Here is a 12,263-nt window from a genome sequence, read left to right as displayed (position 1 = left end):
CACAGATTTAACTAAATTGGCCAAGTAATGTGCTCCGTCTGTCTCTTTCCCCGTCTGTCTCTTTCCTAGTCTGTCTCCCCGCCTCTTTGTCTGTGTCTCTTTCCATGTCTGCCTGTCTTTGTCTGTCTCTATTTCTCTGTCTCTTTCCCTGTCTGTCTCTATCAAGGTCTGTGTCTTTCCCCATCTATCTTTGTCTCTCTGGCTTTCTCCTCCTTCCCTGTCTGCCTGTCTCTGTCTGCATGTCTGTCTGTCTTTTTCACCGTCTCTCTCTCTATCAATCAGTCTCCCCACTGACATCTTATTACCTCACATATAAGCTTCTTATACTATGAATGTGTTTTGTTCCTATAGCAACCAATCACAGCTCCTATTAATAACCTGTAGTTCCAGGCTCCATTTACTTTAATGAAGGCATGTTTTTTGGAGAGTAAGTGTAAAGCTCGGGGTTAAATTTTCCTGTCAAAACATAGTCTACAACATTCCCTGGGTCACATGAGGTGTCTGTGCAAAATTTCGTGATTGTAAATGCGACGGTGCGGATACACTTTTCGTTTCACTTTTTCCCCATTATGTAGATAGGGGCAAAATTGATTGGTAAATTGGAACACGCGGGGTTAAAATTTCGCCACATAGCCTATGACGCTCTCGGGGTCTAGACGTGTGAATGTGCAAAATTTTGTGTCTGTAGCTGCGACGGTGCAGATGCCAATCCTGGACGGACACACACACACACACACACACACAGCCTTATATATTAGATTTAGTGCTGATTTCTGCTGGCGTTTCAGCCTTAAAGTCATTGTCCACCATGTTGCATTTAGGCCTAATAGTCCGTGCAGCATACAGAGCTCTGGTTTACATACACCTCAACTAATCCATAGATATATACAGTAGGTAGGTGATATATTTGGCTGCATGTAACCACCGATAGAACGCCAGCTTCTTCAGCACCCCCTAAGATTGAGCTTGATCTATAAACCATATGCAGTAAGCTCTTCCTGGCGGGGACTGGAGCCCATTATTTTATAATATCTACAGTATAAATAGGATACGAAACTATCAGAAAAGTTACCCTCAAACTCTCAATTGCTGCTGTATGAAGGCGTTTGCACATCCACATTTGTGCGTCATCTTTATGCACACGTAACGATACAGGATTTGTTTTATTTTAGTAATGAATCCAAACATACACTGAACAAAAATAAACATTTTTTTTTGCTCCCATTTTTCATGAGCTGAACTATAAAATTTAAGACTTTCTATGGACAAAGTTTTTTCTTTCAAATATTGTTCACAAATTTGTGTAACTTTGTTAGTGATCACTTCTCTGCAGAGATAATCCATCCTCCTCACAGGTGTGCCATATCAAGATGCTGATTAGACAGTATGGCTATTGCACAGGTGTGCCTTAGGCTGGCCACAATAATAGGCCACTCTGAAATGTGCAGTTTGACAGTATTGGTCGGTTCTAGGGGGGGGGGGGGGGTCAGAAAACCAGTCAGTATCTGGTGTGTCCACCATTTGCCTCACACAGTGCAGCACATCTCCTCCGCATAGAGTTGATCAGGTTGGTGATTGTGGCCTGTGGAGTGTTGCTCCCCTCCTCTTTAATGGCTGCAGAGTTGCTGGATATTGGTATGCTCCAATCTAGAGCCCCAAACCTGCTCAATCTGGGACCTGTCCAGTGAGTATGCGACCATACAAGAACTGGGATGTTTTCAGCTTCCAGGAATTGTATACAGATCCTTGCACCATGAGGCCGCGCATTATCAGCTGCAACATGAGGTGATGGGGGTGGTTGAAACACAACAATGGCCTCGAGATCTTGTCACAGTATCTCTGTGCATTCACAATGGCATCAATAAAAATGCATCTGTGTTCATTGCCCATAACATACGCCAGCCCATCCCATAACCCACTGCCACCATCATGGGCCACTTCATTCACGACGACATCAGCAAACCGATCAGCCACAGATTCAGCATGTTTAGGGCTCTAGATCGGAGCATACCAAGTTCCTGCCAATATCCAGCAACTTTGTAGCCATTAAAGAGGGGAGCAACACTCCACAGGCCACAATCACAACCTGATCAGCTCTATGCGGAGGAGATGTGCTGCACTGTGTGAGGCAAATGGTGGCCACACCAGACACTGACTGGTTTTCTGACCCCCAGGACCGCCCAATACTGTCAAACTGCACATTTCAGAGTGGCCTATTATTGTGGCCAGCCTAAGGCGCACCTGTGCAATAATCATGCTGTCTAACCAGCATCTTGATATGCCACACCTGTGAGGTGGATGGATTAGCACAACAAATTTGTGAATATTTGAGAAAAAGGCCTTGTGTGTACAAAGAAAAAAAGTCAGATCTTTTAGTTCAGCTCATGAAAAATGGGAGCAAAAACAAAAGTGTTAGTTTATATTTTTGTTCAGTGTAATAAGCAATCGGCCTGCATTAGTCATTACTGTAATTTTCTACATCAGTCATTGACAGACGCAATTACAAAGGACTTATTTGACTAGTGCAGGTTTATACATCTGCAGGAGGGAAACGAGGGGTTTAGATCTGTGTCTGCTAAATACAAAGGACTAATTGTATCATGCACAATAAGACACTCCCTTAGGATGATTAAATGCATAATGCATTAAATGCATCGCAACCTCAGATCCTCACAAGATCTCCTTCTCTGCTCCTCTTCCCACAATCGTGTACAAGATTTCTCCCGTGCCTCCCCCATACTCTGGAACGCTTTACCTCAGCATATCAGACTCTCACCTACCGTAGAAAGCTTCAAGAGGAACCTCAAGACCCACCTCTTCCAACAAGCCTACAGCAGCCCTCAGTCCAGTACACCACTGCGCAACCAGCTCTGTCCTCACCTATTGTACCATCCCAACCCATTCCCTGTCGACTGTGAGCCCTCGCGGGCAGGGTCCTCTCTCCTCCTGTATCCTCGCCCATTCCCTGTAGACTGGGAGCCCTCGCGGGCAGGGTCCTCTCTCCTCCTGTAGACTGTGAGCCCTCGCGGGCAGGGTCCTCTCTCCTCCTGTAGACTGTGAGCTCTCGCGGCCAGGGTCCTCTCTCCTCCTGTAGACTGTGAGCCCTCGCGGGCAGGCTCCTCTCTCCTCCTGTAGACTGTGAGCCCTCGCGGGCAGGGTCCTCTCTCCTCCTGTAGACTGTGAGCCCTCGCGGGCAGGGTCCTCTCTCCTCCTGTAGACTGTGAGCCCTCGCGGGCAGGGTCCTCTCTCCTCCTGTAGACTGTGAGCCCTCGCGGGCAGGGTCCTCTCTCCTCCTGTAGACTGTGAGCCCTCGCGGGCAGGGTCCTCTCTCCTCCTGTAGACTGTGAGCCCTCGCGGGCAGGGTCCTCTCTCCTCCTGTAGACTGTGAGCCCTCGCGGGCAGGGTCCTCTCTCCTCCTGTAGACTGTGAGCCCTCGCGGGCAGGGTCCTCTCTCCTCCTGTAGACTGTGAGCCCTCGCGGGCAGGGTCCTCTCTCCTCCTGTATCCTCGCCCATTCCCTGTAGACTGTGAGCCCTCGCGGGCAGGGTCCTCTCTCCTCCTGTAGACTGTGAGCCCTCGCGGGCAGGGTCCTCTCTTCTCCTGTAGACTGTGAGCCCTCGCGGGCAGGGTCCTCTCTCCTCCTGTAGACTGTGAGCCCTCGCGGGCAGGGTCCTCTCTCCTCCTGTAGACTGTGAGCCCTCGCGGGCAGGGTCCTCTCTCCTCCTGTAGACTGTGAGCCCTCGCGGGCAGGGTCCTCTCTCCTCCTGTAGACTGTGAGCCCTCGCGGGCAGGGTCCTCTCTCCTCCTGTATCCTCGCCCATTCCCTGTAGACTGTGAGCCCTCGCGGGCAGGGTCCTCTCTCCTCCTGTAGACTGTGAGCCCTCGCGGGCAGGGTCCTCTCTTCTCCTGTAGACTGTGAGCCCTCGCGGGCAGGGTCCTCTCTCCTCCTGTAGACTGTGAGCCCTCGCGGGCAGGGTCCTCTCTCCTCCTGTAGACTGTGAGCCCTCGTGGGCAGGGTCCTCTCTCCTCCTGTAGACTGTGAGCCCTCGTGGGCAGGGTCCTCTCTCCTCCTATACCAGTCTGTTTTGTACTGTTAATGATTGTTGTACGTATACCCTCTTTCACTTGTAAAGCGCCATGGAATAAATGGCGCTATAATAGTAAATAATAATAATGCATAAGACACCTTTGAGACTGTATAATAGTGCAATGAGGATAGGACAGACTCATGGCCCCATACACATTGTAGGGCCGTTGCTCCTATACACAGGAGTTTGCTGAGCACTCCTCTGTTCTGTACGAGAAAGCTGCCAGCCATCGCTGCCTTCAGATGATCTCCAGAATAGTGATTTGCAGTCTGATACACGTCTTCCTGAGGAGTAGTTAACTTAAGTCCCCCATATACAAGTGTCAGCCAAACCAGTGTATAAGGGCCGGTGTAGCAGACGTTCCTCTAATGTGTATGGGGGCCTTAGGTTGTATAATGCAGCTGAATCTAAGAAAAGAAAACAAACACCACCACCAGTCTTTTTTCAGTATTTTCATATTAATCTTCCTTTTTTTTTTGTCTCTTCCCCCATTCTATAGATTCCCGCGCTGCACATGTTTTTTTGGCACACAGCGGTGTACTATTTCTTTAGGGTACGTGCACACAGTTTGAGGTTGTTTTTTTTTGAGCAGTTCATCTTCACAATACACCTGGGGGGGAAAAAAAAAAAAAGACTTAATTTCTATGGTAAAACCACTAGTCACATGGTCAGTCTTTTAACCTTTAGGTTTTCCCCTCTGATTTTCTTCCTGCAGTGATCTAAGCAGGAAGGTTGTGTGCGCCACCGTTCAGCTATCCCCACCTTCTCCTTGATGTTGGTGCGATCGATGGTGGCCATTTTTTTCTGCCTAGCCATGCTTCCTTTTCAGTCACATCCCTGAATGTCCATTTGGAGCCTTCGATACCTCCCAACATAGTCTTACCTGGGGGTTTCTGAGGCGCCCAGGAGGCTCTTCAACTCTTCCAAGAGTCTGGGAAGTTTTCCCTTTTTCTGGGAGCCTCTCGGATGATTTGGACATATCTCATTACAGCACGTAGATTGTATGGATGAGCGGCCGTACCAAAAATTACCCATGTATAGAAGTGGTGCTCTTTTTATGAAACAAAATATATCATTTTATGTAAACAGAAACGGGTCATAATGCCACCAAAAATGTTTAGATTGCTAACTCTGTATTTTCCAGGGCAGAGGGTCATTGTTTGATTATGAGGTACATCTAAGAAACCATAGATTAAGAACATAAATCATTAATAAAAAAAGGGAATCTATCAGCAGATTTTTGCAGCAGCATAATCTGTCTCTGCTCCTCTCTCCATAGAATTCAATAGGCAGCAATATTCTTAATAATAATAACCTGCACATTTTTAGGCTATGTGCGCACGTTGCGTATTGCATGCAGTTACGCTGCGTTCTGCACCGCAGCGTAAAAGCATGTGTCCTGCGTCCCCAGCACAATCTATGAAGATTGTTCAAATTCCATCCGCACATTGCGTTTTATTACACAGCGTTTCGGCTGCTGCCAAGATGCTGCGTTCTAAAAAGCAACATGTCACTTTTGTGCGTTTTGGTTGTATTTTCCCCCCACTCTCTGTCTGTCAATGTCGGTCTCTCTGTCTCCCTATCCCTCTCTCTGTCGGTCGATCACTGACCAATCACCGGTGCGGCACTGCATGGCTGTGACACTGCGGCGGCTTCTCCACCTTTTGAAAATGCCGGCCGCTCATTATCCATCTCTTATTCACTGCTTCCCACGCCCACCGGCGCCTATGATTAGTTGCATTCAGACACGCCCCCCACACTGAGTGACTGTCTCACTGCAACCAATCACAGCCATCGGTGGGCGGGTCTATGTAGTGTAGTAAAATAAAAAACGGCGTGCGGTCCCCCCAATTTTGATACCAGCCAAGATAAAGCCACACGGCTGAAGGCTGGTATTCTCAGGATGGGGAGGCCCCACGTTATGGGGAGCCCCCCAGCCTAAAAATATCAGCCAGCAGCCTCCCGGAATTGCCGCATCCATTCGATGCGACAGTCCCAGGACTCTACCTGGCTCGTCCAGAATTGCCCTGGTGCGGTGGCAATCGGGGTAATAAGGAGTTAATGGCAGCCCATAGCTATCACTTAAGTTCTACGTTAGTCATTGCAGGCGTCTATGAGACACCCCAAATGATTAACCTGTAAGTGAAAGTAAATAAAACACATACACCCAAAAAAATCCTTTATTTAAAATAAAAGACAAAAAACACCCTCTTTCACCACTTTATTAAAATCCCCAAACACCCCTCCAGGGCCGGTGTAATCCACACGAGGTCCCACGAGGCATCCAGCTCTGCTACATGAAGCTGATAGGAGCGATCGTAGAACACCGCCGCTCCGGTCAGCTCCACGCAGCAACTGAAGTGAGTCACACTGTCAGTGGAGACGTCACTCAGGTTACCCGCACCCAAAGGTCTCGGGTGGAGGACTCGAGCTGGCCGCGGGTAACTTGAGTGACGGCACTGCTAATCGCGCGGCTCACTTCAGTCACTCAGGAGATTTGCGGTCACCGGTGAGTCCTTCACCTGTGATCGCAAATCAAGCCGCGGCACGCAGAGCCGCGCGATCACAATGAAGTCGGGTGAAGTTCATCCGAGTTCATTCTGATCGCGCGGCTGTGTCTCGCAGCCAGCCATGCTCTTTTTGACAGTGCGGTCCCACTCGGCTCTGCTGCAAGTCTATGGGGATGCTGCAGAGCTGAGTGGGACCGCACTGCCAAAAATGTGCGTTCTGGATGCTTTTTGCAGGAATTCTGCAGTTACAATGCATCTCAGAACGCAGCTTTTCGGCTGCGTTCTGAGACGCACATGCAGTGACTTACACGCTGCGGAATAGAACGCAACGTGCGCACATAGCCTAAGAGGTTTTTACAGAGTAAATGAGTCGTTCTAAAGGCTACAGGTAGGGGACGGGAAGTGGCTCATAAGTGAAGAAAGAAACAGATTTCGCTGATGTGTTTCTTATACAAATGGCCTGTCCTGCGAGGAAGACACCTTGACAATTACTGCTCTCTACTGGCGGTATATGTTTTGCATTTTTGCTTTATGCAATGTTTGGTGATGTGATTGCAATCAGATTTAAAAAAAAAAATCCACCAGGTAAGAAAATCTATTTTATATTAAGTTATCACAACAAGTCTAAAATACAGAGGTTAAATAAAATAGAAAAAAAAAAAAAAAACATCCAGAAATCCATGTTAAAAACATTATAAAATAAACAACTTGTTGCGGACAGTTTTTTTTTTGTTTGTTTTTTTTTTATTCCGGCTTAGTATAAAAAAATTAGAATTTATCTTTGAAACCCCAGGAGAGGATCAGTGCGCTGCCCTTCCTCTGCCAACCGGGCCTGGTTCCTGTGCCGACACCGGGCCTGCGGAGCGATGATCAGTTCTCGTGCCGACCGGGCCTGCAGAGCAATGGTCAGTACCGGTGATTTCGCAGGCCACGAGAGAAGAAATGAGTTAGTCATTATCTTAAGTTCCTGGGTGATCTTGGCACAGACAATGGAGGTCGATATCATTTGGCAAAAATACAGATGTTTTGTCCAAATCACGAATGCTAGGCAATGCTTTACGTCTGTAAATCACGAAGCGTGGATGCTATGGAGATGACGTTTTTTTGTCTTTCCAGCTAAATGAACAGCACATATCATGTGTTCTTCACCCTTCTAGTGGAGAAGTCGAATGCGGCAGCCAAAAACTGACACATGCGGGAGGGTATGTACCAAATAACGACGAGACTTGCCTTTCACGTGTGCAGTCACAGACCTCGGAAGAGTCCAGTTTTGTCCAAGTCTAAGGAAGCAGAGTCGAGCGCTCAAGGAAGATACGTAGACTCCCGATTAGTTGAGTAGTACCGGGGAGGGGTACATAGAGTCTATGTCCCTACTGTCCCATTTCTCATACCCTCTGGTGCCTCACACCTCGCTCTCAGTGGAGGGCAAGTGTCTTCCTCTCCAGCCAGTATCTGGTAAGGAGACTTTTCGTTCAGGGGTCGGTGGGAGGGTGACGCTGCCAGTCTCAGACTGTTCTTCTTGAAGCAGTTGTTGCGTTTCAGTCAGGTCAAGAGAGGCCGTACTCGCTTGTAAGGAGACGGTGTCAGTCTTTATGCACACGTGGTCCCGGAGGATGCTGCCTCGAGACGGCTTCACTTGCTTGAGATCGTCCCACTCATTCTCCTCCCCAGACAGTAAGCCGAAGCCCTCCAAGATTCGGATCTTCTCTTTGGTAAAACCATTGTCAGGGAGAGCCTGCAAAAATGGAAAAGATGGATAATGACTGAGAAGAAAGGCCAAGCATAGTCATCTTTATAGAAGATGGGGCAGAAATGGTAGAATATAAAAATGAAAAGTCAACCAGACTCCATCCAACTGCTTCACCAATGTCTTCTACGAATCTTGTGCCAGGAACGTCTCGATTATACCGAGCTATCCACAATTCCTGCAGTTGCCCAATAGCGCCGTCTTCCACCCTACCACTGTATTCTGCAGATTGTCCGCACACTTTACTCACCTGCCTGCCCTCTGCCATCTATATTTGGCCCATAATACACATGCACTCTCGATTTACGAGCAAGAAAGAAAGTGCGGAGTAAACTGCCCCCAGACAATTCCAGCAGCAGCTTATATCCACGCCAAGAAAAAGCTCAGGCAGCAGACGATCCAAACATAACCTCATTCATAAACCAAACCTCCTCAAGACTTTACTTGTGCTGCATCAATTCTTTGGAATGGATTACCCAAGACAAGAACCTGATTGAATAGAAGCAGATTTCTCAGCTCACTTTCCCTCCTGCACTTATTGTATATACAAGGCTGAAGCACTGTATAAAACGTACAGCTCTACTTTTTTGTGGCCTCATATTATAATCTATAGTTATTGCCTTTTGCTGCCGGCCCTCACTCCTCAAATTACTATGTAATGTAATGTCTGCTTATTCACTTTAATAGGAGGGAGCTTCCGTGCATCTGTCATCATTACAAAGTGTACAGATCTGTTCCAGTTCAGGTGTACCAAGTCTGAGCTAATCGATGGGGGGGTTGTGTATCATGTTGTGTAGGTATTTTAGGTGTGGTTCACTGTCCATTCTGTGTATTCCTTGTGTGTATATTGTATTGTCTGTAGGTAATCACCCCCTGTAGTGTTTCTGCCTTCACGTCTGGGGGAGGGGGGGCCTGGGATCCACCTGGACTCTTTGCTTGCCTGGGGGATTGTCAGTCTGGCTGAGAACTTCAAGACAAGCAGAAAGAGTCATCCTCTGGGGGCAGAAGCTGCTGCTCCCCAGAGAGACCTGGACATTAATCACTTACTGGACTATATTAGTGTTACTGGACTATTTTACCCTCTGTGTGGTGGATTATTTGATGGACTCTCTGATTTTCTTGGAATAAATGTTCTTAGGATTGGTCACTCATCTCTCACTCTGTTGATTGTGTGATATGGGAGAAGGACCCCATCACAGGCGGGTTCTATAGTTGGACCCCTACTGATCTAATAAAGATGACCTTGCATTGGTGAAGGCTAGTAGGGTATGTACACATATTGCAGAAAATTTCTGCACCTAAAAACTGCACCTTGTGGCCGAAAAATAATGCATGCATTTTTGGTGCATTTTTTTGGGCCATGCGTTTTGGGTTTTTTTTAAGTGAATTCAATGGCTGTAAGGGCTCAAAAAGGCAAAACAAAAAAACCACACAAAACTGGACATGCTGCTTCTTATTTCTGCGTCCAAAAGTACAAGGTAAAAAGAAGCAACGTGCGCACACAATTTCTGAAGTCTCAGACTTTGCTGGGAGAAGAAGGAGAGACATGCAGTTTTGGGCAACAAATTGCACTTAAAAAAAAAAAAAAAAAAAAAAATGCAGTGTGCGCATAAGAAGGAAAAAAAAAAAAGAAAAAAGAAAAACAACTCACACAACAATATAGGAAATGAAAGAAAACACAATCAAGAGCTGCAACATAGTAACAGACAGTGTTATACCAGAAAAATCAATCCAAAGCCAGACGTCACAACAAAAGCTACAAAAGGTAATAAGAAAAACGGCAAAAATAATAATAATAAAAAAAAAAATTCTTCTACAATAAATGTAGAAATCCAGATTTATGGTATTTAATTTAGCTGCTATGTAGATGTAGGGGGTCCCAGGCTCTGCCACCCCTGCAGAAGTGTTCTAGTGCACTTCCTCCTGTATTTGTGTTAATAAAGTTACTTCTTGTGTGTGGTGTGGCCACTAGGTGGCAGTGAGACCCACGAGACTGCTCCCCTGGACTCCTGGTCAGGAAGGGGTTAGGGTATAGGTTATAAAAGGAACAGGAAAGAGGAGAGTCCAACAGAAAGAGTAATAGCCCAACAGAGAAAATCGTGATGACCCTCGAGGTCCCTCCCGTTACGATCCGAGGTACAAGTGTGGTCCCCGCTGGGGAAGAATCCGGATGACTGGATCGGTGACTGTTCCTTGGAGAAGCTAACCCACGATTCCCCTCGCTAAAAGGGACTGTTAGTGTGACCCTATGATAGGGTGGGAGCAGTCAGTGAGTTCGCTGCGGGTGTGCAGCGTAGGCAATGCTTATGGAGTTACAGGAGCCGGGGGAGCAGCCAGCCAAGAATATAAAGTAGTGAAGTCCCAAAGGAACCCCTCTAGGGTCAGAAGCAGAGTATAATGGTTGTACTGAAGCCGTACAGTAAAACTTGTAAGTAAGCAAAGAAAACACCGGTGTCCGTTTATTGGTGTCAACGTGAGAATGCCATGGATGAAGTGTTTCACAAAGGAGTGGCAACAGAGGAGCGAGGGGTTAAGGATCGGCTGCGCTGTGGCCTGGCAGCCCCTGCAAAGGTGAAGACAGTAGCCCCTATTAGCCCCCCCTTACATACAGAAGACCGAATTCACTTTATATTGAACCCGAGGAGTAAATTTGGCCATTTCCTGCCTGAACACGACTCCATACGCATATTAATTAAACTCTGCAGATATTGGCGGAGCAGCCAACCATCTGATGTGCACGAGGGTCTCTGACTTTATCCAGATAGATATTGTTGGGATGGAGAAAAATTGGATATGTTGTATTTATATGCCCAACTATTTTCTAGCAATACAAGACAATCACTGATCTCGGGGAGACCAGCCAGAGAAAACACTGTCGGCAGCCAGCGAGGGCGCTCAACACAGTGAATCCTAGGTGTATTGCCCCCTAAGAAGTATGCAAATCAAAAAAGGTCCGTGGAGCCTCTGTTAGGAGTCTCGACACGGAAACTAGCCAGATATCCCTCCGGGAAGGACCTAGCCAAGGAGTGGCTCTTTTTAGGAGACCACCATAACCACCATATTAAGTGGCCCTTTAAGTCAATATCCAGCTCTTGATGAGTTTAAAGCTATGACAAGGGAAATACCAAGGCCAGGTATCCATCCACAGACAGCTGTTTTGGGGTATTGCCCCTCATCAGTGTGGAGTAGGATTCTGGCCAGGTGGGAGCAATGTTCTTAACAGAGGCTCCACGGACCTTTTTGATTTGCATACTTCCCAGGGGGCAATGCACCTAGGATTTCACTGTGTTGAGCGCCTTTGCTGGCTGCCGGCAGTGTTTTCTCCGGCTGGTCTCCCTGAGATCAGTGATTGTTTTGTCTTGCTGGTCTACTAGGCATTGCTCCACCTGGCCAGAATCCTACTCCACACTGATGAGAGGCAATACCCCGAAACAGCGGTCTGTGGATGGATACCTGGCCTTGGTATTTCCCTTGTCATATATTTAACTTTGTTAAGAGCTGGATATTGACTAAAAGGGCCACTTAATATGGTGGTCTCCTAAAAAGAGCCACTCCTTGGCTAGGTCCTTTCTGGAGGGATATCTGGCTATTTTCCATGTCGAGACTCCTGACAGAGGCTTCACGGACCTTTTTGATTTGCAACTATTTTCTATTTAGAGCCAAGTGTTCCTGTGCATGGAGGAGTCAGGAGAGATGGGAATCGACTGAACAGACGCTGAACAGACGCCGCGTGTCCTTTTCTTAATTGATAGCAAAAGGAAAAAGTTCCCCCAATCTGATCTGCTGCTCTTTGTAGTCTATCGCTCGGGGGCTGCTGGGAGCTTTTATAGAATCTCATATTTTTAGATGATACTGAAATGAAAGAAAAAAAAAAAAAGAAGAAGAACAACAGACGGCAGAAAGGAAAATTGTATACTAA

At 47.1% G+C, this 12,263-nt stretch overlaps 1 protein-coding gene across 1 annotated transcript in view; it reads right to left on the bottom strand.

The window, feature by feature from the left end:
* Window positions 1–7,179: 7,179 nt before the first annotated feature.
* LRP4 (LDL receptor related protein 4) overlaps window positions 7,180–12,263 on the bottom strand; it is an 86,085-nt gene continuing 81,001 nt past the window's right edge. Inside the window, exon 38 of the mRNA XM_075325508.1 lies at window positions 7,180–8,332. Within this exon, the coding sequence (XP_075181623.1) occupies window positions 8,000–8,332 (333 nt within the window). The 3' untranslated portion in view covers window positions 7,180–7,999. The remainder of the gene's footprint in view (window positions 8,333–12,263) is intronic.

The sequence above is a fragment of the Anomaloglossus baeobatrachus genome, chromosome 10 (genome assembly GCF_048569485.1).
Source record: "Anomaloglossus baeobatrachus isolate aAnoBae1 chromosome 10, aAnoBae1.hap1, whole genome shotgun sequence".
In the NCBI taxonomy this organism is placed as follows: Eukaryota; Metazoa; Chordata; class Amphibia; order Anura; family Aromobatidae; genus Anomaloglossus; species Anomaloglossus baeobatrachus.
This window is presented reverse-complemented; position numbering and strand designations above follow the sequence as displayed.